This window comes from Spermophilus citellus, assembly GCF_964194105.1.
Source record: "Spermophilus citellus genome assembly, chromosome: 6".
Classification (NCBI taxonomy): domain Eukaryota; kingdom Metazoa; phylum Chordata; class Mammalia; order Rodentia; family Sciuridae; genus Spermophilus; species Spermophilus citellus.
In genome coordinates, this window is record NC_138187.1 from 142,378,468 (window position 1) to 142,405,441 (window position 26,974).

At 33.5% G+C, this 26,974-nt stretch overlaps 1 protein-coding gene across 1 annotated transcript in view; it reads right to left on the reverse strand.

Annotated features, from left to right (window-relative positions):
• The window catches only part of CDC73 (cell division cycle 73), a 127,065-nt gene that overhangs the window by 95,515 nt on the left and 4,576 nt on the right, over window positions 1-26,974 (reverse strand). The window contains exons 3-9 of the mRNA XM_081299513.1: window positions 23,949-24,018; window positions 20,690-20,752; window positions 20,555-20,607; window positions 16,523-16,611; window positions 9,359-9,575; window positions 2,637-2,735; window positions 1,725-1,803 (exon numbers count right to left, since the gene is read on the reverse strand). Of these exons, the coding sequence (XP_081155639.1) occupies window positions 1,725-1,803; window positions 2,637-2,735; window positions 9,359-9,575; window positions 16,523-16,611; window positions 20,555-20,607; window positions 20,690-20,752; window positions 23,949-24,018 (670 nt within the window). The remainder of the gene's footprint in view (window positions 1-1,724; window positions 1,804-2,636; window positions 2,736-9,358; window positions 9,576-16,522; window positions 16,612-20,554; window positions 20,608-20,689; window positions 20,753-23,948; window positions 24,019-26,974) is intronic.

Consider the following 26,974-nt stretch of genomic DNA (forward strand, 5'->3'; position numbering starts at 1 on the left):
ATATTGAAAGTCCCCAAGTCAAAAAAACAGTTGTGCACCAAAGTTACAAATAAATATATTTTGTAGGAAACAATCTTGTAAATAATGATAAGAGTTTATAGATATCATCCCAATATACCTTTTTGTGAAGGGGACTATAATAAATATTTTACATACAGCAGGCCATAAAGTCTCTGTTACAATTACTGAATTCTGCAGTTGTAGTGGGGAAGGAAAAAAGAGAAATGATATTATGTGTACAAACAGAGCAGCTAGTTTGGCCTATGAAGTGTCAGATTTTGTCTGAAGGCTGTTTTATATTAATCCATTCCATAAGAAAAACACTGCAATGAATAAAACAATGAAATACTATCTTTCTATGACATGTACTCATGGTATGCATTTATTCAGTGTATGAAGTCAGCACACAAAATTCACCGCATTGAGACATCACCATCCTTTAAAGGAACTTAAGGGAGATTTCATTATGCAGAAAATAGTAAAGCGAAAGTTCCAGTGCTTCTACCTCAAAGTTTCATAAATCAAATCAAGATGAATAAAGATCTCAAGAGGAACTGATGTTAGTCTCACCTCACAGCATTTTTTATGTTTTTATTTTTCTATTATTATTATTTTGTTTTGGTACTGTTTGATATTGCATTGTTTTGTTTTGGTATTGTTTTGTTTTGGTACTGAGCTACATCACCAGCCCTTTTTATTTTTTATCACTAACATCTTGCCAATATAGAAATGGCTCACTATTATATTAGCCCGAATATCCTTGGGCCATCACAAAATAGAGGTCACACTATTGCTCCAAGTCTATGCTTCCGAAGTTCTAAATGTATGTATTTAAAATTTAGCCAGGCACAGTGGCACACACTTGTAATCCCAGTTGCTTGGGAGACTGAGGCAGAAGGATGGCGAGTTCAAAGCCAGTCTCAACAAACCCAAGGCGCTAAGCAACTCAGTGAGATCTTGTGTCTAAATAAAACACAAAAATGGGTTGGGATGTGGCTCAGTGGTCGAGTGCCCCTGAGTTCAATCCCCGGTACCCCACCCCACCCCCCCAAATTTTTTTTTAAATAGAATATGGAAAACATGATTTGATGTCTAGAATCTCTATTCTAAAATAAATAGTTTTTTACATACCAGACCCTATTTTAAAGACCTTATTAACTGGTTAATGTCCAACATAACTCTAATAAGAGATAGGTACTATTACTATTAGTGTTGTAATTACGGACAAGTGGAAACTAAGATGGGATGCACTTGAAGTAACATTAAAATTTCAACAGAAATTAACAGACACGAGCATATCTGGATCCAGAATCCAAACACTAACAAGGAGTTTACCAATTTTCTGTAAAGGCCAAAAGCTTTGCAGGCTACAAAAGGTCTGTAACAACTCAACTGTGCTGTTGCAGAGTTAAAGCAGTCACAAATTAAACATGAATTAAATGTGGCTGTATTCTAAAAAAAACAAAATACTTTTACAAAAAACAGTAAGGGCTGGGGTGGTGGCTCAGTGGTAGAGCGCCTGCCTAGCATGTGTGAGGCACTGGGTTCCATCTCAGCACCACATGTAAATAAATAAAAATAGAAGTCCATTGACAACTAAAAAATATTTTTAAAAAAACCACAGCCAAATTTGGCCTGTAAAGTTACTTTGCAAACACTTAAACATGAGACTCCTTAATATACTAACTCTCAAGGTCAGCACAACAATAAAGGGAGCAACTTGCCTTCTTTTCCTTTGAATCTTTCTTGGTCATATCTGTTGTAGGCAGCTGGGATAGGCTGTTTAGTACGCAACGTAGGATCCTGTAGAAAGATAAATTATGAGTTACAAGTTAATATTTTAAAATACTGGTTAATAGTCATAATTAAAAACAAAATAGAAATATTTATATTCTAAGCTATTTGTCTTAAAATAGCCAGTAAGGCTGGGGTTTTAGCTCAGTACTAGAGTGCCTGCCTAGCATGGGTGAGGCACTAAGTTCGATTCTCAGCACCACATATAAATAAATAAATAAAAGGTCCGTTAACAACTTTAAAAAAAAAAAAATAGCCAGTAAGACAAAAAGTAGTGAGGAGACCACTTGATGACCATTAATCATTTTTGAGACACTATTTGAGTAAAAACTTAATATCACTACCAAGAATTACCAATCCAAAACTGCATAATTTAATTTGAAAATACTTTATCCAAAACTCAGTCTATAATGAAAGGGTCACATGGCAGATGATTAGGGAAAATACAGTCACCAACCTATCATAGATAGAAAAGATGTCAAAATAAGTCCCAACTCAAGAGTAATAGAGATTTATATTTTAAACAATGGTCAATTGTCCCACATAACAATAAGTAGGCCAGATACAGTTTACCTAAAATAATTACTCAGAGGGTTTCTCCTACTTAACCCATTCATACCAGATATGGCAAGGTATATTTTCTCAGTCTTAATGACACCAGAGTTCCTGCTGAAGTAACTTTTCATGCTGAAAAGAGTCTTCACATCATTAAGGTACACCAAAGCAGCTTTACATTCTTAATTTAAAACTTTAAGATGTCTTCAAAACTACAACACTGAAATTTTTGTTATAAAAATGGCACTTTCATTAAAACTACTATATAAGGTGCAAAACATTCTTACCACAGGTGCTGCATTTGGAGCTGGTCGCTGTTCAGGCGCACGCCCTTCCTCCCTGGCTTTGACAGACTGAAGAATTGCAAAAATATTCTTGGAAAAATTCTAAAATATAAATGGATTCTGATTAAGTCCACTTAAAATTAAATATACGAAGGCAGTAAATTTACTCAATAAGCAATTATGATTAAATTTTCCTCCTATCAGTTCTTCCCTACTTTACCATATTAAGATACCATTATCATTGCTATGGTTTAGACGTGGTTTGCCTCCCCAGTGATTCATGTGCTGGAGACTTACTTGTTCCTTGGTGTGGTGATAATGAGGTGATGAAACCTCTAAAAGGTGAGGCCTAACAGAAGGTAATCAGGTCACTGGGGCACTGCTCTTGGAAGGGATTAAAGCTTTTCTTTAATAATTCTTCATAATGGGTTGTTACTCAGCAAGGATAGGCATTCACTTGTCCCCTTCTGCATGCAGTCAATTTCTTTTCCATTTCTCTGCCATACTGTGATCTAGCTAAAGGGGCTTCACCAAAGGCTGAACAAATGAGGCTGCTCATCCTTGGACTTTCAAACTCTAAAACTGTGGCCTAAAAGAATCTTCCATTTTTTTTTTTCTTCATTTCACACCCACACCCCTGCCCTGTGCAGGAACCTTGCACATGCTCACTAATCCTCTACCACTTTGCTATAATATGCCTAGTTCTTAACTTCTTTTCTTTATAGAGTACCCAGTCGCAGGCATTACATTACAGTAATGGAAAACACAATGAGACAGTTAAGCAAAAAAGTATCATCCAACTACTACTAGAAAATTCATCGAGAGACCAATTATTATAAACGCAGCATTATTCATTTCATTTTCTCATTTACTTAAATAGCAATTTTTATCTACAATTTTATTCATATTCTGTATCTAATGAAATGCATAACCAGCAAACAAGCTAAAATAAAAATATAACATTTGCTGTCAAAAGTGATACCCTAATTTTGACAGAAATCAACAATATCCTCCTGTAAGTAAAATAAACTCTAATATTAATTTCAGATTGCCATGGATTATATTAGATGTTGAAAGTTCTCAGATACTGTTAGACGTCAATGTGAACACTGAAAAAAAAAAAAATCAGAAAAGTTGGGAAGTATTTACTAATAAACTTAGAATAAATTTTTGTATGAATAATCTTAGCGACCTTAGACACAACTAGTTGAGTACTGCTTCCTTTATGAAATATTCTTCCTTGGCCTTTGAGACACTATTCTTTCTTGTTTCTTTTCCCTCCCTGATTCTAACAGTTCCCATGGGGCTTTTCTTTCTGCTTATCAATCACTCAGAAGTTTAAGGAATATTTAAGACGCTACTATAAGCCAAAAACCTTGATTGATACTCAAAAGCAATGACAAGATCAGCAAAGACACGGTGTCTGCCCTCATGAACCTCCAATGCAACGTAATTTCTCTACTACAGAAAATTAAGCATTTGTTTCCTTGTCTTAGACCACTTTTCCAACCTTATCACTTCAAATACTCACTAGTTTTTTTTTTATATTTACTTATTTATTTGCTGGTGGATCTTTATTTTCTTTATTTATATGCAGTGCTGAGAATTGAACCAAGTACTCCATACATGCTAGGCAAGCGCTCTAACACTGAGCCACAACCCCAGCCCTACTCAGTAGTTTTTAAACTTTAAGTATCATTCTCTCCACTGTCTTCTTGATTAAGTTAGATGCCCTTACTGGATGTCTACCCTATCATGAGCATGTCTTAATTACTGCTCTATTTATTTAACTTTTTGTCTTCTGCCAAAAAATATAACCTCTGATATCTAGGACAAATACATCTCCAGATAGTGCCTAGCACTTGCTTGGTTTGTATATATTAAATAAATACTACACAAATAAAAATATATAAAAAATGAGATGTGCCTTTTAAACATAACTACTACCATCGTATTAGGTACAAAAATATGCAGTTTTGTAATTCTTTATAATAGCAAAACAGGTCTCAGAACTCCTTTGCACTCCTAGAAATTACTAAGGACCCTAAAGACCCTAGTTTGTATGAATTATAAAATTTATCATATTGAAAAACTGAAACTGGCAAATTTATATATATATATATATATATATATATACACACACACACACACACACACACATACATATATATATTTTAGTGGTAGTTGGGCACAACACCATTTATTTATTTATTTAGTTACTTACTTATTTACTTATTTATATGTGCTGCTGAAATGGAACCCAGTGCCTGGCATGTGCTAGGCGAGCACTCTACCACTGAGCCACAACCACAGCCCAACCAATTTTTAATATATAACCCATTTTAAAAATAAGAAAAACATGATTGCATGTAAACTTAAATGACAATTTTATTAAAAAATTATTTTCCAAAGTGTACAAAACAGTAGCAACAAAAAGGACACTGTTTTAAATTTTTCCAAGTCTTTAATATCTCTGGCTTAATAAAAAATAGCTATATTCTAATATCTGCTTCAACAATCTTTGCTGTGCTATCTGGCTTGATCAAAGAATATTGAGAAAATGTAGCTTCACACAGTTAGAAAAGAGAGGGATATAACTGTTTTTCAGATAACTGTGGATATTCTTTGGTATCATACTAAAACAAAACCATATGGTCAGTTGTTGATTTGTATATGGAAGCCTCAACTATAAATTTATTTTATTACTACTTTAAACTTCAGTGGTTTATTTTGTACTTTATGTGGATTGTTTTTAAATCCATGTTCTAGTCATCTGGAAAAATATCAATCACTGTTATGCATATTTTTCAAATGTTAACAAGTTGCATTATACAGTATCAACAAATTATATTTATTATTATATTTGCATTTTATTTGTTAATATAACTCATAAAAAATATATCAAAGAGTCTAAGAATTACAAAACTGTTAAGGTCATAGAAGCAAGAAAAATTTCTCAAAAAATTTAATTTTCTCATGAAAGCTCATATTTTATCATTGGCAACAAATATCGTCACTTGCTTTCCTTGGGAACAGACTTCTTTCCTTCTTTTTGAAAAAAAAAATGTCTGCCAAATACCCAAGTCTAAATAAGTTATTCAAATAAAAAATGGTTTTCTGTGAAAATGCAGCTGATTTAACTGACAATTCAAATAGCACAGTGCTATTAAGGTGTACCATATTTTGATATCCAGAACTGCAATATACATTTCAGTCTTATTACATAAAATACTAAAAAAGATTTACTAAATGGTCAAGGTTTAACAGAATTAATTTTTTTAATTTTTAATTTTTTTTTTTTTTTTAGTTTTAGTTTTAGGTGAACACAGTATCTTTATTTTTATGTGGTGCTAAGGATCAAACCCAGTGCCTCACACATGCTAGGTGAACATTGAGCCACAACCCCATCCCCTAAAAGAATGAATTTTAAAACCTCATCAAGAACATCATTATGGGGCTGGGACTGTGGCTCACTGGGAGAGCACTTACCTCACATGTGTGACGTGAGGCACTGGGTTCAATTCTCAGCATCACATATAAATAAATGAATAAAATAAAGGTCCATCAATAACTAAAAAAATGTAAAAAAAAAAGAACATGATCAGGATGAAGAACACAATGCTTACTAATAAAGTTTGATGCCACTGCCTTGTTTCAAGCCAGTTTTACCAGCTATTGCTTTTACACCAGACTGAAGGCCAATAGTAAGAAATGCAAATACAACCTTAGTATTATTATGAAAATAAAAACATGAAAATCCAATCTTGCCAGGCACAGTGGCACATACCCATAGTCCCACTGGCTCAGGATGCTGAGACAGGAACATACAAATTTAAAGCCAGCCTCAGCAACAGAGATGTGCTAAGCAACTAAGTGAGACTCTGTCACTAAATAAAGAACAAAGTAGGGCTGGGGATGTGGCTCAGTGGTTGAGTGCCCTTGGGTTCAATCCCCAGTACCAAAAAAAAAAGAAAAAAGAAGATCATATCTCACTACTTTAAAAATAATAAAACACTGAAAAACTCTAATTCTAAAAGAATCCATTGAAATGTTATTATTACCTATTTGTTGTTTGGTAGAATTACAAGTAATTATCGTCACCTGCCTTATACTGCTATGGTTTGTGTTCTGCAAAATTTATGGTGGAAACTTAATCCTCAGTGCAATAGTGTTAAGACCTTTCATACTGATCAAGCAGGAATTGAGTGGATTACATACTATGGGAGTGACTTTTAGATAAAAGGATGAGTTCAATCCCCTTCTATCTTTCTGTCCCTCACTCTTTCTCATCCTTGTGTTACCTTCTACCATGTTACGTAGTAAGAAGACCATACTATATGTGGTCCCTTGATCTTAAACTTCCCAGCATTAAGAACCATGAGCCACATACATTTCTGTTCATTATAATTTATTCAGTCTATAGTATGTATTCTGCTTTTAGCAGCACAAAATAGAATAAGGCATATACTACTTTGTAGAAGCTTAAAAACATGTTTTAATGGCACAGTAAAGTCAGTTTACTTTATTTGGGGTGCTTGCAATGACTTAATTATATAAAAAGATGTGTTCATATTTCTCATGAAAGTTTTCACCTATCCTTTTTTTACTGTCTTTTCCCCCTAAAACTCAGAAAATAAGAAGACCTTAATAATTAGCAGCAGTGATGTTCTAAAATTTATAGGACTCTAAGTACTTAACACTATTTTTCACAACTTAACAGATAAACAGCATACAAACTGATTATCAGTCCAAACATGGTTTTATATTTAAGAAGATTAAATCACAGAGGTACAGTTATTAAACAATTCTTAATTATTAACTTACTTTTAAAAAAATACAATGGTACCCACAAACTGTATTAAATTAGAACACAGTTTTGAAATTGTGGTACAATCCTGCCATCTAGAGCTCAAAGAAAATTATTCACCTCAGTTATTTCAAAATTTAATTTTTGTTTTAAAAGAAAGGCGAGGCATATCACCTGTTTTATTTCCTTACTATAAATTTAAGATTTTCAATAATTAAAACAATAAGTCACAGTATTATTCAAGTATTAGCCATATTAGGCCATGAAAATAAATATAATATTGTTTTATTATAAATAACAAAAATGGAAAATGGGAGTTTACTCATATGCTCGAATTTATCTATAATTCTAAGATCTAGAGAATGACTGTTAAAAGTACTTTTTGAAGTAAGTCAAAATACAAAAGAAATGGAAATAACTGTTTTCATATACAGTGTTTTCAAGTAGCTATATTCCTATTTAGATAGCACAGTAAATTTAAAGCTAAAATTTCAACATTCTACAATCAAAATCATTCTGCCTCAAACAATGTTAAAGTCAGTTTCATCAATAACCCCACACAATTCTTCAAATGTTCCTATCAGACCATCACTATTATCAACTTTGCATCAGTGGAGAACTAAGAGAGAATGTATTGTAATCCCAGTAACTCAGGAGGCTAAGGGAGATCACAGGTTGGAGACCAACCTCAACAATTTAGCAAGAACCTAACCAAATTAGTGAGATTCTATATCAAAATAAAAAACAAAAGTAGTGCAGGCATGGTGGCAAACACCTGTAATCTCAGCGGCTTGGGAGGCTGAGATAGGAGGACCAAGAATTCAAAACCAGCCTCAGCAAAAGTAAGGTGCTAAGCAACTCAGTGAGACTGTCTCTAAATAAAATACAAAATAGGGCTGGGGATGTGGCTCAGTGGTCAAGTGCCCCTGAATTCAATTCCTGGTACCCAAAAATAAATTAATTAATAAAAGTAGCTAGGAGGTGTAGCTCAGTGATTAAGTGGTTCTAGAAAAGAGAGAGAGAGAGAGAGAGAGAGAGAGAGAGAGAGAGAGAATCTGGGGCAAGGGGAATTGGGATATGAGGACTGGATGACGTAGATGAAAATATGTAAATAAAACAGAATTAATGCATCCATTTTTTGAGAGATCTATTAAGATACCAGACCATCCAGAATCAAATATCTATATTCCAAAATTTTAAATGTACATCTTTTTTGATCAAAAATTTGTTTTTAAGAATCCTTAAGTTGTATGGACATAAATGAAAAAAGACACATGTACAAAGGTTTTTTTTATTTTAATGTGTTATCTCTAACACTGAAAAGAAAGGGAAGGAAAAAGAGAATGAGGAAAAATGGAAGAAAACAGAAGAGGAAAGGAGTCAGGGAAGAAAAAGAAAGGGGGAGCAGAGCAAGGGAGAAAATAAAACCAACCCCACATGCTGAAACAAAACAAAAATATCTCCTCTAATAAGGAGGTTAATAATAAAAAAAATTCCTATATCCCTAAAATAGAATCTAATGTTTAAAATATACTCAATAAATATTTAGTGGTTTCTGTAAGTTTTCTACTTTATAAGAATAAAATTAATGATGGTATCAGTTCTCTGATGATCAGAGAGCTCGCCATTCAATATTCTCTAATTATGAAGTTCAGGCAAAAATCTGATTCAAAAGAGAACTGGGACACTCCATATTTAAAAAAGACGTGTGAAGGGGCATGTATCTTAACTCACACAGCTTCTCTGGTGACCAATAATAGAATGGTAAATATGGCCATTTGGCAATTTACATTACTCCTGATCTTTCAAAGAAATAAAACATGAAATTTCCTAATATAAAATTTTAATCAATTCTACAACTAATCACAAGATTAAACGTACACACTCATTTTACAAGTGGGTGAAATATTTTTATTACCTTTCCTGTACTCTGTAATATAGTTGTTCGTGTCCTCCACACTCTCTCTCTGCTGACTATATCTCGAGTCACATCCACCTCAGCGTCCACAAAACTCCTCTGTTTAAGGGCAGTTATGTCATCATCTAGATCAGTCTTGATAGTAGATCTTTTCTTAGCCATAATTTTAGCTTTGATTGCAGCAATTTTTTCAACTGACATAGCTTCAGACAAAGACCTAAAAGCAATTTATTTTTTTAATTCTGACAGCAAAGTTTCCTTGAACATATCATATATTGTTATATTTATAAATTTCTGGTAAAATTGTTTTTAAGTGGCACTTCTCATCTCAAACTGACATAGTTGATATTCTGTAATCATATAAGATTTTTATAGATAAGGGTACACACACAGACAATATCTATTGAACAAATTCATACTTTCATAGGAAAGATCAACTCAACAAAATTCCTCAGAAGTTTTTCTTCTCTCTCTCAAAAGACCTGAATTCATTAATATGGGTGCTTTTTTTCATATTTTATGAAATTTTACTACCTACTCTAGCTCTATATCTACGGAAATTACACAAAGATACACACACTCATGCCACCTGTAAGGGGGCCAAAAATTCAACCTGTAAAAAGTGCGGGAGCTTGGATTTTCCTTAAAATTTATTTCAAGGTTACAAACCTACATGCCATTGTACACATCATATTTTATAGATGAAGGAGGTTTTTAAATACCACAAAAAACACACAATCATTTTAATCTCTGGAAAATGATACCATATTTTGAAGTTTCTTAATATTCCCTTTACTTGATTTTCAAATAGGTAAAAGAGCAAAGAAAGACCATGCTTTCAGAAACTATTAAAAAAAAAAAAACAACTCTTAATACTAAAAGTATGGACTTCATAAGATGATAATCTTAAGCACAGTGTTTTTGTAATATAAAATGACAAAGAGAAAAAGTGGTTGAGTACCTTAATAACTGTAGACAAAAATATTACTTTAGTCACAAGATGAAAATCTTGAAATACGTTTACATAAGATCTGGAAAAAGGATGGAAATTCCTGCAGGTTTAAATACAGTAGTATTATATAATATACTAATTTTATTTAGAATAGGTATGCAGGTACTTTATAGCAGATGCAATACACATCAGGTATTTAACTCATTTTGTATAACATCACACAATGTTCCCCTAAAACCTAGAGCATACCAAAGTATCTTTAAACAAATTCAAATACTTTTCAAAACTACTTAATCAAGCCTGCCTTAAACTTTCAATTATTGGACTTTCACTTCTAGCCAAGATGAAGTAAAAGAAACAGGATTAATCCCTCCAACTTGAAAAGTTTTCATGTCAAAATACATGAAACAACGGATGACTACACACTAGCTACCAAGCCATAAAGGATAGTGATTCCCTGACAAATGACCAAAAAACAAGGTAATTCCGACAGCTGCCTCTACTTACTGCCTTGAATAATATCCAAGACTTTGGAATTCATAGGCTAGAGCTTCTGAGAAAAAAGAACTGAAGATGATCTCCTTGAGTATTCCCAACAAAGTATGGATTAGCATGTAAGTATGAGGAAACCATCTCAAACTGAGCAAAAGAACCACCCCAGAGGTTTGGAGGGAATAATGCATGCCCAGTGTTCACAAGGAGTTCTCCTCAACCAAAGTGAAAAGTTCATGTTCACTGGTCATTAGGAAGAGAACTCAGTCTCAGTGGCAAATGCTCTTGCCTGACATGTGCAAGGATCCTGGGTTGGATCCCCAGTACCAGAAAGGGGAAAAAAAAAAAGTAAGAGTACTCAGAACATTCTTGCCACAGCAGTGGGTAGAAATAATTACCATAAGAATTACTATAACTGACCATTGTTAAAATAACAATATTAAAACTAAAAATCCACAGTAACAAACTGTTTCTAGGTGATTTAACTGTGCAACAATTCAAAGTTAAAGTAGATTTGGAGAAATAAAAAAAAATACTTAGTACTCAACAAGGTAAAATGCACAATGTCTGGTTTCCAGCCAAAGATTTCAGGGCAAATAAGGAAAATATGCAACAAAATGAAGAGAAATACTAATCAATAATTAGTAGAACCACATTTCATGTATTCAACAAGATGTAGAGACACAGAATTTAAAAAAGCAAAACAAACTTTTAGAGATGAAAGTTCTAAACAGAGAGATATTAAAAACAATACATAAAGGCTGGTGTTGTGGCTCAGAGGTAGAGCACTCTCCTAGCATGCATGAGGCACTAGGTTCAATCCTCAGCACCACATAAAATAAAATAAAGACACTGTGTTCACTTATAACTAAAAATAAATCAATTAATTTAAAAAATGCATAAGATTACAGAAAAAAAATCACTGAACTTGAATATACATAATATCCAAAGTACAATTTTGAAAAAAATTTAAGAGAAAAATAGAAATAAAGAATCAAAAACAAAGGGAAGAAAAGAAAACAAGTGACCTCTCAAATGACATCAAATGGAATTTAAGCAACTCAACTCCAAAAAGAGGAAATCAGAAAAATTCAAAGAAACAAGGCTCCAAAATTTTTCAAATTTAATAAAAATTAACCCAAATATTTTCCCAAGAGACTGCAAGCACAAGAAACACAAAGTTCTCCCAAAACTATGCCATAATTAAATAGCTCAAAATCAGCAAGAGAAATTTTAAAGAAGCCAGAAGAAATAATGTATATTTCATAAAAAGAAAAAAATTTTTTTTAAATGAGAACACACAAGTGAGATGGGAAGCATATTCCCCCAGTCTAGCCTACAGATGAAACTATAGAGTCTTGGCTAACACCTTAACTGCAGCTTTGTGAGGCTGAAGCACAGAAGTCACCCAAGTCATGCCAAAATTCCTGATCCAGAGCTACTGGGGGCTATTAAATGTGCATTTTTTAAAAAACAGATGATGTTGTTTATGGCCAGAATGTAGACTTTCGCAAAATTAATTTACCCATTTTAACAGCAAAAAAAAAAAAAAAAAAAAAAACCCTATGATCATTTCAATATAATCAGAAAAAGCATTTAGCAATGTCCAACATTTGATTTCTGATGGAAAAAATATCTCTCAACAAGCTAAAAATAGAAAAAATTTCCTCAGGGCTGTGGCTGTGGCTCAGTGGTACAGCACTTGCCTAGCATGTGTGAGGCACTGGGTTTGATTCTCAGCACCAGATACAAATAAATAAAATAAAATAAAGGCCCATCAACAACTTAAAAAAAAAATTTCCTCAATCTCACAAAGAAAATATAAAAAATTCACAGGGCAAGGTGGCACACATCTGTTGTTAATTCCAGCATCTAAGGAGGCTGAGGCAGGACAATTAAGAGTTCAAAGCCAGCCTCAGAAACTTAGCAAGGCCCTAAGCAATTTAGCAAAGCAACTGTCTCAAAATAAAAAGGGCTGTGGACATGGCTCAGTGGATAAACACCCTTGGGTTCAATCCCTTGCATCAAAAACAGTCATATCCAGAATATGTAACAAACTTTCAAAACTCTATTAAGAAATCATACAACCTATTTAAAAAAATAGGGGAAAAGTTGAAGACCTTTCACCAAAGAAGTTAAATTAAGACTATGAAAAGACGCTTCTTACAACATCATTAATCATGAGAAAAATGCAAAATTAACCACAACAAAATACCCACTACACCTATTAGATTGCTAAAACTATACAGCCTGACTATACAAAGAGTTGGCATGAATGGAAAAACTCTTAAACACTGCTGACTTAAAAGTAAAATGAGGGCTGGGGATGTGGCTCAAGCGGTAGCACGCTCGCCTGGCATGCGTGCGGCCCGGGTTCGATCCTCAGCACCACATACAATCAGAGATGTTGTGCCCGCCGAGAACTAAAAAATAAATATTAAAAATTCTCCCTCTCTCTCTCTCTCTCCTCTCTCACTCTCTGTTTAAAAAAAAGTAAAATAATACAACCACTTTGAAAAATGGTTTAGCAGTTTCTTAAAAAGTTAAGTCTGGGGACGGGGGTTGTGGCTAAGTGATAAAGCACTTGCCTAGCATGTGTGAGGCATTGGGCTTAATCCTCAGCACTACATTTAAAAAATTAATTAATTAATTTAATTATTTTTTAAAAGTTAAGTCCATATTACCATATGATCCCATCATTCCTCTCTTAGGTACTTACCCAAGAGAAATGGAAGTGTACGTTCATGCAAAACCTTGAGTACAAATGCTCACAGCAACTTTAGTTGTAATAATCAAAAAACATCCAGATGAAGTGGCACATACCTGTAACCCCAGCAACTTGGGAGGCTGAGACAAGCAGATCATGAGTTCAAAGCCAGCCTCAGCAAAAAGCAAGGCACTAAGCACCTCAGTGAGACCCTATCTCTAAATTTAAAAAATAGCTGAATGTGGCTCAGAGTTCGAATGCCCTGAGTTCAATCCCTGGTACCAAAAAAAAAAAAAAAAAAAAAAAAGACCAATAGTGAAATGTCTATCAACAGGTGACTGGTAAGCAAACTGTCTTACATACAATGGAAGAATACTCAAATAAAAAAGGAATGAATTAATGATAGACCCACCAACAAAATTAATCTCAAACCAATTATGCTAAGTGAAACACACACACACACACACACAAAAAAAAAACTACTGCACAATTCCACTTACATATAATTCTAGAAAAAAACAAATCCATCCTTACTAACAGCAACTCACTGGTTGCCTAGGAAGAGGATGCAGGAACAGATGTTAAGGATCACAAAGTACACAAGAAATTTAAGGGGGTGACGTTATGTTCATTTCTTATGAATGATAAGATGTTCCACAGGTGTAAACATACATGAAAACTTATCTTTAAATACACAAAATTAATTGTATGTTGCCTACACACCACAATAAAGCTTTTAACAATCTACACTGGGAATGGGGGTGTAGTTCTGTGGTATAGTGCTTGCCTAGCATGCACAAGGAACTGGGATCTACCTCAGTTCAGCATTATCACAAAAAGAAAAAAAAAATCCTGCACTGAATTTTTAAGAATCATACTATGCCAAAGAAAACATTATGAAGTAATTCTAAATATATTAAAAATCAGATGTTAAGCGAAATAAGTCAAACTCAGAAAGCCAAAGATCATGTTTTCTCTCTTACATGAAAGAGAGTAAAAAGGAAAAGAAAGATGGAGGCAGGGTATGCAAATCTTGTGAAAAATCAGAGATTAGAATAGAGAAAAGGAACCAGGAATGGGAAGAGGGAAGGGGTCCAGGAAACTCTGGAGAGTGATATTAGCTATATTGTTATACTGTATCTAAATATGAATTTGTAACAACAAATGCCACATTATGTACAACTATAATGTACCATTTAAAAAAAAAAAAAAAAAGGTAAAAAATAAATCAGGCATCTGCAAGTTAAGCTACAAACCAAATCTGGGCATACCCTTGCTTTTGTGTCATCTTTGGCTGCTTTCCCTACCATAAAAAGAGTTAAGTAGTTGCAAAAGAAATAATATTACCTGCAAAGTCAAAATATTTAACACACTTGTTCTTCAGTATCCCAGGGGACTGTTTCTAGAACTCCCTAAAGATATCAAAATTCAAAGATGCTGAAATTTCCTTTATAAAATTGTAGATTATTTGCATATAATCTACTCACATTGTCCCATGCACTTTAAATCATCTCTACACTACTTAAACCCAACAGAATACAAATACTATGTTAAAAGTTGTTACACTGGCCTGGAGTAGTTGGAAGGCTAAGAGTAGAGGATTTCAAGTTTTGAGGCCAGCCTGGGCATCTGAGTGAGACCCTGCCTCAAAAACTAAAAAGGGCTGGGGATGTAGTTTAGTGGTAAAGCAGCCATCGATTCAATCCCCAATACTGCAAATAAGTTGTTATACTATATTCTTTAAATATAAGGACAAAGGGGCTGGTGATGTAGCTCAGTGGCTAGGCACCAGACTAGTCTATGAGAGGGTCTGGTTCAATTCCAAGTACTGGGTGGGGGACAAAAAAGGACAAGAAAAAAAATCTGTACATGTTCAATACAGACACATTTTTTCCAAATATTTTTGATCCACAATTGGCTGAATCCACAGATGCAGAAATCACTATTAGAGAGCCAACATATATATACAGCACTTTCAGAAAATTTGCTGATTTCTGCTACAAATCAAGAGATTATATTATAAAATAAGTGGCATATCAGGCACAGTGGCACATGCCTATAATCCCAATGACTTGGAAGGCTGAGGCAGGAGGATTTCTAAGCTCAAAGCCAGCCTCAAGAACTTAGTGAGACCCTATCTCAAAAAATAAAAAGGGCCAAGCACGGTAGCACATGCCTATAATCCCAGCAGCTCAGGAGGCTGAAGCAGGAGGATCAAGAGTTCAAAGCCATCCTCAGCAACGGTAAGGTGCTAATTCAGTGAGACTCTGTCTCTAAATAAAATACAAAATAGGGCTGGGGATGTGGCTCAGTGGTTGAGTTCCTGAGTTCAATCCTCGGTGACAGAAAGTAAAAATAAAATGTGCTTCAGAATCAATCCCTGATACCAAAAAATAATTTAAACAAACTAAGTGGCATAAGGTAAAAATTATTAAAAAGAAACACAAATGTGGTAAAATAATAATGAAGAAGGCTTTCTAGAAGCAAGATAAGCATATGGCTTCCAACCCATCCTATCATAAAACATGCCCTCACAGTCCTTAGGACCAATGAGTTCCACATCTGTAAATTCGACCAACATCAGACTGAAAATATTATAACAAAACAAACAAACAAAAAACTGTATGTACTAAACATGTACAAACCTTTTTTTCCTGTTATTATTCCAAAACAATGCAGTAAAAACTACTACATACCATTTCCATTATATTGGGCATTATAAGTAAACTGCGTGCACAAAAGAATATGGCAGAGGGTATCTATAAGCAATATGTAATTTTATATAAAGGATTTGAGCATCTGTGAATATTGGTATAAGGGGTGAGAGGGTGCTCCTGGAACCAATCCACTATGGATACTGAGGGAAAAAATGTATTCTTTTGAAATCAGGGGAGCAGAGGCATATAATGAATTAAAGAGGTAAATGCAAGTGTGAGAGGTATTTTAATTTCCCTTTTTCTATGTATATTTACATGTACCTAAACTCCATATTTGGTACTAAAAAAATTCTTACCTGATCTGTTCAGTTTGTACAATCCCTTCCTTATGACCCTCCAAACGAGCAGCCAATCTCTCTTTATCAAGGCGCACACACTCTTCATCCTGGAAATAATCACTGGTTAGTAAACATTCTAAATTTTTATTTTAAAAAAACTTTTTGCAGTGCTAAGAACTGAAGGGCTAAGGGCTTTGAGTATGCTAAGCATGCAGTCTACCATTGAACTTTATATAAAGTTTTATGAAAAAAAAAATCACTGTATATAATTTTTCCTTACAAAATCCTCACCTACACATTCCCATGGAAGTAATCCATGACTTTCATGAACTTTAAGGATACTTTTAGTTACACAAAGAAAACCACAACAAAATATATGCTGGATCATTTAAGACTAGATAGAGCTATGCCAGGCGTAGTGGCCCACGTGTGGAATCACAGTGGCTCAGGAGGCTGAGGCAGAAGGCTCCAAGTTCAAAGCAAACCTCAGCAAAAGCGAGGCCCTAAGCAACTCAGTGAGATCCTGTCTCTAAATAAAAAACAAAATAGGACTGGGGATGTGGCTCCATTATCGAGTGCACCTGAGATCAATAGCTGGTACCAAAAACAAAACAAAACAAAAAGACTAGAACTAACTATAAATGCTCCTCAACTTACAAAGGGGTTCGATTCTGATAAACCCATAATAAATTGAAAATAACATAGACCACAAGTGCATTTAATATACTGACCTTACCAAACATTATAGCTTGATATAACTTACTTAAATGTGCTCAGAATATATCCTCTCACCTACACAAAAACCAACTTTATTATTAAGTGTTGGAGAACAATTATTATTAGTTGAATACTGTGCTAAAAGTGGAACACTTTCAAGTCAATGTGTATGTAACATTTCTGAACCATTAAAAAAGCCAAAAAATTATCTAGGATCATCTGTAAAAGCTTACCAAAAAAACTTGCTTAGTCATTTATTTCTATGATTAAGTGTTCTTGCCATAATACATCATAACTATTTTTATTCAGAAAGATATCATACAACAAACGATCCTTTATAACTGAGGAAACTAAATATTATGAGAAGCCTTCATCAGAGTCAAAAATTTCATTTTGAATCTAGGGTTTTTTTTTTTTCCATCTGTTGCCACAAGTCCCAAACCGAGTAAAACATTAATAGTTTTCAAAGCATGTTCCTTAGAACATTAGAGATTTCTTATAAAGTGTCCCAGGCAACTTCAAGATCTTGACTGACATTTAATTTTGGTAGCTCAAAAAAAAAAAATTTTTTTTTTCCATACAGGCAATTAAGCCCAGGTATACATAACCACTAAGCCACGTCCCAGCCCTTTTTTATATTTTATTTAGAGACAGGGTCTCACTGAGTTGCACTGGGCCTCGCTAAATCACTGAGGCTGGCTTTGAACTAGTGATCCTCCTGCCTCAGTCTCCTAAGAGGCTGGGATAACAGGTGTGAGCCACCACACCCACCACTCTCAGCTAGTTGGTAGCTCAACTGCAATATATATTTATGTATTTCAGGATGTCAGCTAAAATGTCTGAATACTTAACAAGACAAAAATCAATAATTCTAATTTAGTTCCATGCCTATATGCAATAAATAAGCAAATGATCACAGTCCATGTCCAATGGCTAATGAATATGAAATTGTATTAAAAAAAAAAAGCAGAGCCTACTTGATAGATCAAAAAATATGGGGGGCTCCAATTCTTGCACTAACAGTAATCTATCACTTAAAAAAATCTTCAAATGGACACATGGGCTGAAATGAATGGAAGGCTATTTTGGCAAATGCATTATATTTTTCTCATTTATAATAAAGGTATATAACCCCTAATAGTCAAGTTCCTTAAGGAACTGCAAATTAAAAGACAATTGCAATCTAGACTTTAATCAAATCAGAAACCCTTCCCTCAAGGTTTCTTTTTCCTGGTATAATGTAATATTCATACACTGAACTAAAACTAAAAATTGCTTAGATAGGGGCTGGGGATGTGGCTCAAGCAGTAGCGTGCTCGCCTGGTATGCGTGCGGCCCGGGTTCCATCCTCAGCACCACATACCAACAAAGATGTTGTGTCCGCCGAGAACTAAAAAATAAATATTAAAAATTCTCTCTCTCTCTCCTCTCTCACTCTCTCTTTAAAAAAAAAATTGCTTAGATAATGTGTTTATATAATACAATACTACTTTACAAAATGATCTGGAAAAATCTATGCTATTTTATGTTGATTTTTCAAGCTACTGGAATCCTAGCAATTTAGCATTTCTAACATGTTCAATTTTTTCAAATAACTAAATTATGATGTTCAGACTTTTCCGATCAAATGATATCCCTGACTTCACTCCCTTTGTCAACCATCAGTCACAATATTCTCTCATAAATTGAGCAAATTTTCAGTTTTACTGCCATAAAACTTGTACCAAGGGTTAACAGAATAGCTAGGATCCAGAGTACCTTGGCTCTAATACTAGTTCTTCTAACTTTGGCAAATCCCTTCTTTGTTCTGGAGCTTCACACATCAAGCCTAGTACCACACGTCAAGCCTCACACGTCTCAAACCTAGTACCACAAACTTCAAGAGATTGTGGTGAAGTTAAATGAGTAAATACACATGAAGTATTTAGACTATCCCCTAGCACATAGCAGTAACAATGAATCAGTTATCATTTTTGTCTTTATGTGAAATATATCAAGTCTGTGTTTCAGAATATACCTAATTAAAATTACATTATTTTAGCATCAATTTTATCACTGGTTGCACTATATATAAATTACCAACCAATCCTGTCCCTTCAAGTTACCTTTCTTATCTTTAATTGTGGATGCTTTACTATCCATATAGCAGACAAAAATATATATATTTGTTCTAGTTGTAGATGAATACAATACCTTTATTTTATTTGTTTATTTTTATGTGGTGCTGGGGATTGAACCCAGTGCCTCACACATGCTAGGCAAATGCTGTGCTACTGAGCCACAACCCTGTGCCCTGCCCCTTATAAAAGGTTTTATGAGATAGTGGTAGGCCAGAATTGGCCTTTGGGTCCTAGTTTGCCTATCCCTAGAATAAGGTGGTATGGGAATTTGCTCTACTCTTCAGAGCTGTGAAGTGCTTACTTCATTAAAATACTGACTTAATGGGTTTCAGATTTCTTGCAGCACTTTAGCTAGCAAATAGAATATTAATATTGCTTAATATTCCTTAAGGAATGTTAAGGATAGTTTACATGAAATAGAAGCCACATAAGAAATATACTTATGGGACTGGGGCTATAGCTCAGTGGTAGAGTGCTTGCTTGGCACACATGAGGCCCTGGGTTTCATCCCCAGCACCACATAAAAAATGAAAAAAATCAAAAGTTGTTTAAATATTTTTAAAAAGTATTAAAAAACAAATACATAAAAAAATATATAGTTATTTTTACAGATCTACTACATAACACAATGACTATAGTTAATACGTGCATTATACTTTAAAACTGCTGAGTAATTTTTCTTTGAAAACTGCTAAAAGGAAGTTTTTATTCTCATTACAATGATAAGTGTGTGAAGTAATGTAAGTATTAATTAGCTCAAATGAGTCATGCCGCAGTGTAGAGGTATTTTAAAACATAATACTCTTTATAATATACAGTTTTTGCCAACTAAAAAAATTCAGTTCTCTTTGGAAAGAAAATTAGTTCTGATAAAAGTCTAAAATAAGAACATTCATGGTTTCTAGCAATATTAATTAATACCACTGATGGAGACAAGTGTTATCTCTTCAATGTTAATTGACAGATGATAGGTTCAATCATTTGTTTAATTAAGATTAAGATTAAGCATTCCTCTAGAGTGTTAATCACCATTTCAGGGGGTTTTATATGCAACAGATATAGAACTTCTTAAAAATTTACAAAAAATAAGAACATAATAATATAATTAAAATCCAGAAAAACAAAATTCCTAGGATTACTACAAACAACTCTTGTTACCAAACAATCTCAATTTCAGAAAAAATATGAATGATTTTTAAATAAATTCTATTACCTCAATTCTTGGTTTCTTTGCTTCTGCTAAAACTTCATCTGCAGCTCGTTTGACTTTAAGAAAAAGAGAAGTAAATAAATGTATAGTTTTGGGATGGATTTGTGAGAGTTCAAATAAAGATGTGACAAGGCATACCTTGAGTGGATCGCTGAAGACCTATTTCTAGAGGGGCACTTCTGTCTATACTTGCTGATGTTGCTGAAAAATTAAAAAACATTCATATAAACAGATCAATATTTAAACACATATTGGATTTTATTACAAGTAAAATTCACAAGCTTTGTCATAGTTTGTATTTCTGTGTGGCGACTTACTCCAAAAAAAAGTAAATTTTAAAGCGTTATTGTAGAAGTATTTTATAAAAAGATTAATCTGTATTAGAAAGCTTATGAGAACAAACTATTCTTAATAATTTAGCTTACATATTACTGAGATGAACTGCTTCAAAGACTATACTTCAGAATCACAACACATGTACATTAAAAAGTTTACCTAAATATAAATATGATCACACATATATGAGGGTAAGTTTTTTAAGTTAACATTCACATTAAACATGAAATCTTTAATTCTTTACAATTGGTAGAAAACTTTCAATTACCTTTTGAATTATTTGGGGACGGGGTAGTGGGGATTGAACTCAGGAGTACCAGGCCACTAAGCCACATCCCCAGCACTGTTTTGTATTTTATTTAGAGACAGAGTCTCACTGAGTTGCTAAGCACCTCGCTTTTGCTGAGGCTGACACTGAACTCGAGATCCTCCTGCCTCAGCATCCTAAGCTGCTGGGATTGTGTGTGCCACTGTGCCCAGCTTGAATTATTATTATTTTTAAAGCATTTTTTTAACCTTTATTTTATTTATTTACTTTTATGTGGTGCTGAGGATCGAACCCAGTGCCTCACACTTGCTAGGCAAGTGCCCTACCAATGAGCCACAACCCCAGCCCCTTGAATTATTTTTAATGACTCAAAATAATGAAACTGTCCCCCTCGACCTAGATTCTACCATCCTATATAACCATTGGTTGTGCTTATATGTCTCTCTAGAGTTTCTTTCTGTAGATATAAGAAATACAAAATTTTACTTTTATTTTAACCTTTTATTCTGACAAAATATTCTGAATCTTACTTTTCTGTTTACATAACAGTATTCTCTCTTACATTCTTCCACATCGGCATATAAGGCATTTCTTTAACTCTTTTCTTTACAACTACAGTATATGCTATTGTATGGATTATAATTTATTTAACCAATTTCTTGCAGATGAGCAGTTCTAACAGTCTTCTGTCATTACCAACAATGGTAAAATGAAACTATATATATGTCACTTCATACATTTTCAAATATGCCTCCAGGATAAAGTTCCAGATATAGGATTTCTAAGTTAATTTTGTGGTGACAGACTGCCAACATCTTCAACAAGGGTTGTAATTATTGAGATTATAAATAACAATGCAAAATGTTTCCTTACAGTTTGACTAGAGCATATTATTAAAATGTTAGGTTAAAAAATGCTATTTTTGTTAAACATTTCTAGCAAGTAGAGAAATGCAAATCAGAACTACTCTAAGATTTCATCTAACTCCAAACAGAATGGGAATTATTAGAATACAGATAAAAATAAATGTTGGCAAGGATGTGGGAAAAAGCTACACTCATACATTGGTGGTGGGACTGCAAATTGGTGCAATCACTAGGGAGAAAGCAGTACGGAGAGTCCTCAGAAACATGGAATGGAACCACCATTTGAACCCACTGCTTGGTTTATACCCAAAGGACTTAAAATTGGCATATTACAATGATACAGACACATCAATGTTTATAGTAGCTCAACTCACAATAGCTAAATTATGGAATAAACTTAGGTGTCTTTCAACAAATGAATGGATAAAGAACATATGGTATATATACACAAAGGAATATTACTCAGCCTTAAGAAAAATGAAATTATGGCATTTGCAGGTAAATGGATGAAGCTGAAGAATATCATGCTAAGTGAAATAAGCCAAATCTAAAAACCAATGGCCAAATGTTTTCTCTAATAAGCAGATACTGATCCATAATGGAGTGGGGTAAGGAAGAGTAAGGGAACTTTGAATTGGGAAGAGAGGAGTGAGGGGAGGGGAAGGGGTTTGACGGTGGGAAGGATGGTGGAATAAGATGGATATTATCACCCTATACCTTTACCAAACTATTAACTGAATAATCCCACCTTTTCCCCAGTGATTTGACATGCCTCTTTCTACTCATGTTAAATTAACATATGTACTTCTAATCCTACAGATTAAAAACTGTTTATTAGTTTATCAACTCTCTCTCAGTTCTTAAATTATTAGGGCTTTGTTAAAACTTCCAAAATCTAAAATAACTAGTTTTTTTCTCTTGCTCTTCCACAATTTTTTAGGATATTTCACCAAACTTTAAAATTACCTTGTCTAGTTCTACCCCTCTTTAAGAAAAACTGTTTGGATTGTTACAAATGCCAAGTGAAGAAAGACTTTCAAAAATGGGAGTGGTTAATAGTAACAAATGTGTTGACAGGTGGAGAAAGGTAAGGGAGCCCAATGGATAGCATAAGTCTCTGCTGACCTTAGAACGATTTCAGTAGGACGGTATCAATAAAAGTCACACAGGAGTGACTTCAAGAAACAATCAAGATAAAGAAATAGCAAAGAACTTTGCAAAGAATTTTTGCAGTAATAGAGAGAAAACAAATGGACCAGCAGATAAAACCTGAAGTCAAAAACATTTTTTTTAATGAGATATTTTACTATATGTATTCTAAAAAGTAATGATGCAGAAAAAAGGAGAAAACTGATTGAGGCAAGACAGAAACAATAATTTACACAAGTAAAGTCTTTTGAGAATGTGAAAAAAATCCACATACAACAGGGATTACTAGCCTTAGAGGCAAAGCATAATCACTATAACTAGAAAGAGGAACGTATGAACAGAGCTACGTTATTTATTTTTTTTTAGTGGGAATATAAATTTTCCAATACTTATTTCATGGGGGGAACAACTGCTACTTAACAATTGCTACTTAAGAGTGAGCAATTTAGGGAGCTGGGGTTGTGGCTCAGTCTTAGAGCACTTGCCTCACACGTGTGAGGCACTGAGTTCAATCCTTAGCACCACATAATAATAAATAAATAAATGTTTTATGCCCATCTACAACTAAAAAATACTTTATTTATTTTTTTAATATTTATTTATTTATTTTTTTAGTTATCGGCAGATACAACATCTTTGTTGGTATGTGGTGCTGAGGATCGAACCCGGGCCGCACGCATGCCAGACGAGTGCGCTACTGCTTGAGCCACATCCCCAGCCCCTAAAAAATACTTTAAAAAAAAAAAAAAAAAGAGTGAGCAATTTAAAAGGTACTCACATGCTTCACCATTGAGATATCCAAGAAGATCTTTTCGGTCAGGTCTTCTAACCACAGGAATATTTTCAGTCTGAAACCAAAATTTTAAATTACATATTAAATAGATAACAACTATATAAAACCTGATAAGTTCAAATGATCTCTGAATTTATTCCAATATCTTGATAACATTAAAATCAGATTTGTAAAAAAATATGCTAAGCTAAAAGAACCTAAAAATCTTGAAAAATTTTTTAAATGTTAATTTTTAGTAATTTTATTTTGGAAATTCCAGGAAGATGTATTAAAGATAATTATTAGAAAGGAAACAGTAACTCTCTTTTCAAAATATTAATTTCAGTCTTTTTTTTTTCCTCATGGCTTACTCTAGGTCCTTATTTTTTTAACTGCATTCAAGAGGTCTGCAAGTCAGACTAATAACTTTTAGTCTGGTTTCTCAGTTTATGCACCATCTCAACAGTGCTTTCTTTTCTCACGCAAAAACCAGGCCTCTTCAAAATATTCAGCATGACCTCTTCGAAATAAACCGAATTAGCCACTAAAACTAAATTTTCATAATTAACAATATGCACATGTTGTTTAGACAGGAGAAAAGCACAGGCGATTATACAGAAAAATGTATGGTGGTTGTTTACCTTCTACATATTTCTTTTTATCCTTGAGTATGTATAAATTCTGTAAATAGGGGGGAAAAAGATTAAAAAATGAACCTGAAAAAATGTATCCATTTCAGAAAAATGGATAATTTTCCTTTACTAACCTACATTATCAAGATGTAAAGAGGTGAGCAAATAAAACTGTATAGTTCAGGTAAGAATAACTTTTGGGCCAGGAAATCAATGAATCCTATCGCTACCACAACTGCTATATCATTTTTCTAATGTCAACTGTGTAAGAAAAAATGATGGCAAATTGATTACACAGGTTTAAATCCTTTGTCCATGTATAACAAAAACAAAGAAGTAATAAGAACCCTTAATATCTTTTTTTTTTTTAAAGAGAGAGGGAGAGAGATAGAGATAGAGAGAGAGAATTTTTTTTTTTTAATATTTATTTTTTAGTTTTCGGCCGACACAACATCTTTGTTGTATGTGGTGCTGAGGATCGAACCCGGGCCGCACGCATGCCAGGCGAGCGCACTACCGCTTGAGCCACATCCCCAGCCGGAGAACCCTTAATATCAATGGCCAATTATTTCACAGTGAATATTGATTACATTTCACTATGCCAAACATTCTGTACTTACATCTTGATTACTTAGTTGAATATTTAATCACTTTAAAATTATTTTTTTTCCCCTAAAAGATCAAGCTAAATTTTCATTTCTCCTTAGGAGTATAAAACTTTTAAAGTCCATGGGTTTTGTGTGTGCATGTTTGCAGGTTTTTTTCCCCAAATCAGTCATCATGGAATATTATAGTTTAAAATATTTGAATTAATTTTCTTCAAATTACTACTTCTAAGTTTAATAATATACTTCATTGCTTAGTTACTACTGAATTACATACACATTATAGCCAACTAAAAGGCATAAGTCTACACATACTAAAATATGAGCCAGGGGCCTGGGGTTGTGACTCAGTGGTAGAGCACTTGCCTATCATGTGTGAGGCACTGGGTTCAATCCTCAGCACTGTATATATACATATATATATATTTTTTTTTTTTTTCTTGTTTAAAGTAAGTAAATAAAAATAAAATAGGAGCCAGAATACTTATTTCCAGAATGGTCTGTTCACACGAAAAAGCAAATAACATCAAGAAATCAGAAAAGTGGAGCCCTGGAATTTTAGAATTCTACACCTCTAATTTGAGAAATATTTAAGAAAAACAAAATTGTAATCTTATGTGACCAAGGTCCACAGTAATAATAACTATCCATTAATTATACTCTACAACCATTCTAAAAGAACATGATCCATAAATCTAAACTGAATGCTTAAAACACCTTTATTATTCCAAAATAAATGGATATATCAAAAAAAAAAAAACACTCTAATTTCTGCCTAACTCAATTTTTAAAGATGATACAAAATATCTTTACAGAGATGCCAATATTTTTCTCCAATATTTACCAAGTATAAGTATTTAACACTAAACATGTATATATGTATATCTGGCTCAGAAAAGCAGAATCTATGGTTTAATTCTTACGAAAACCTATCAGATGAAATGACACCTTCTTCTCAACTGCTTTAAGTAGCAAGTTATTATTTAAGATACCATGCATAAGTCAGTAATTTCAACTATTAGAAAGGAGGGAAAATTTATAAAACTAAATTTTACACAGATAAAAATGCAACTAGGGGCTGGAGTTATGGCTCAGTGGCAGAGCACTTGCCAAGCATGTGTTGTGAGGCACTGGGTTCAATTCTCAGCACTGCATATAAATAAGTGAATAAAATAAAGGTCCATTACAGGGGCTGGGGATGTGGCTCAAGTGGTAGTGCGCTCGCCTGCATGCGTGCAGCCCAGGTTCGAGCCTCAGCACCATATACAAACAAAGATGTTGTATCCGCTGATAACTAAAAAATAAATATTAAAATTCTCTCTCTCTCTTTAAAAAAAAAAAAAGGTCCATTACATCTAAAAAAAAATTTTTTTAAATGCAAACTAGCAATAACTCAAAAGCTCTAATGATGACATGAAGATATTTATGAAGCTTGAATAAAACCATTTAAAACTCTAAGAAATGAAAATTTATAAATTAATACATTTCAATAAAGTAGTACTTGTAAGAATGTTAAAACAATATTGTAAGCAAATATTTAATTATTTCAGTATCTCAAAAAATATATCAAATTCTATCAAAAAGAATCTGTGGGCTTAATTTTAAAAACTGAGTATTATCATTTGGGGGCATTTTATTTAGGTATTTATAGCAATTTGCAATGCCACACAGCTATCATACCCAAATAACTCTGAAATCTATTATCGATTATAATAAAGAACTTCCCTAGAATGTCATCATCACAGCCTCTATGAAATTAGTTATTTTCAAATTGTTTCTAAAGATTTGTATCTAA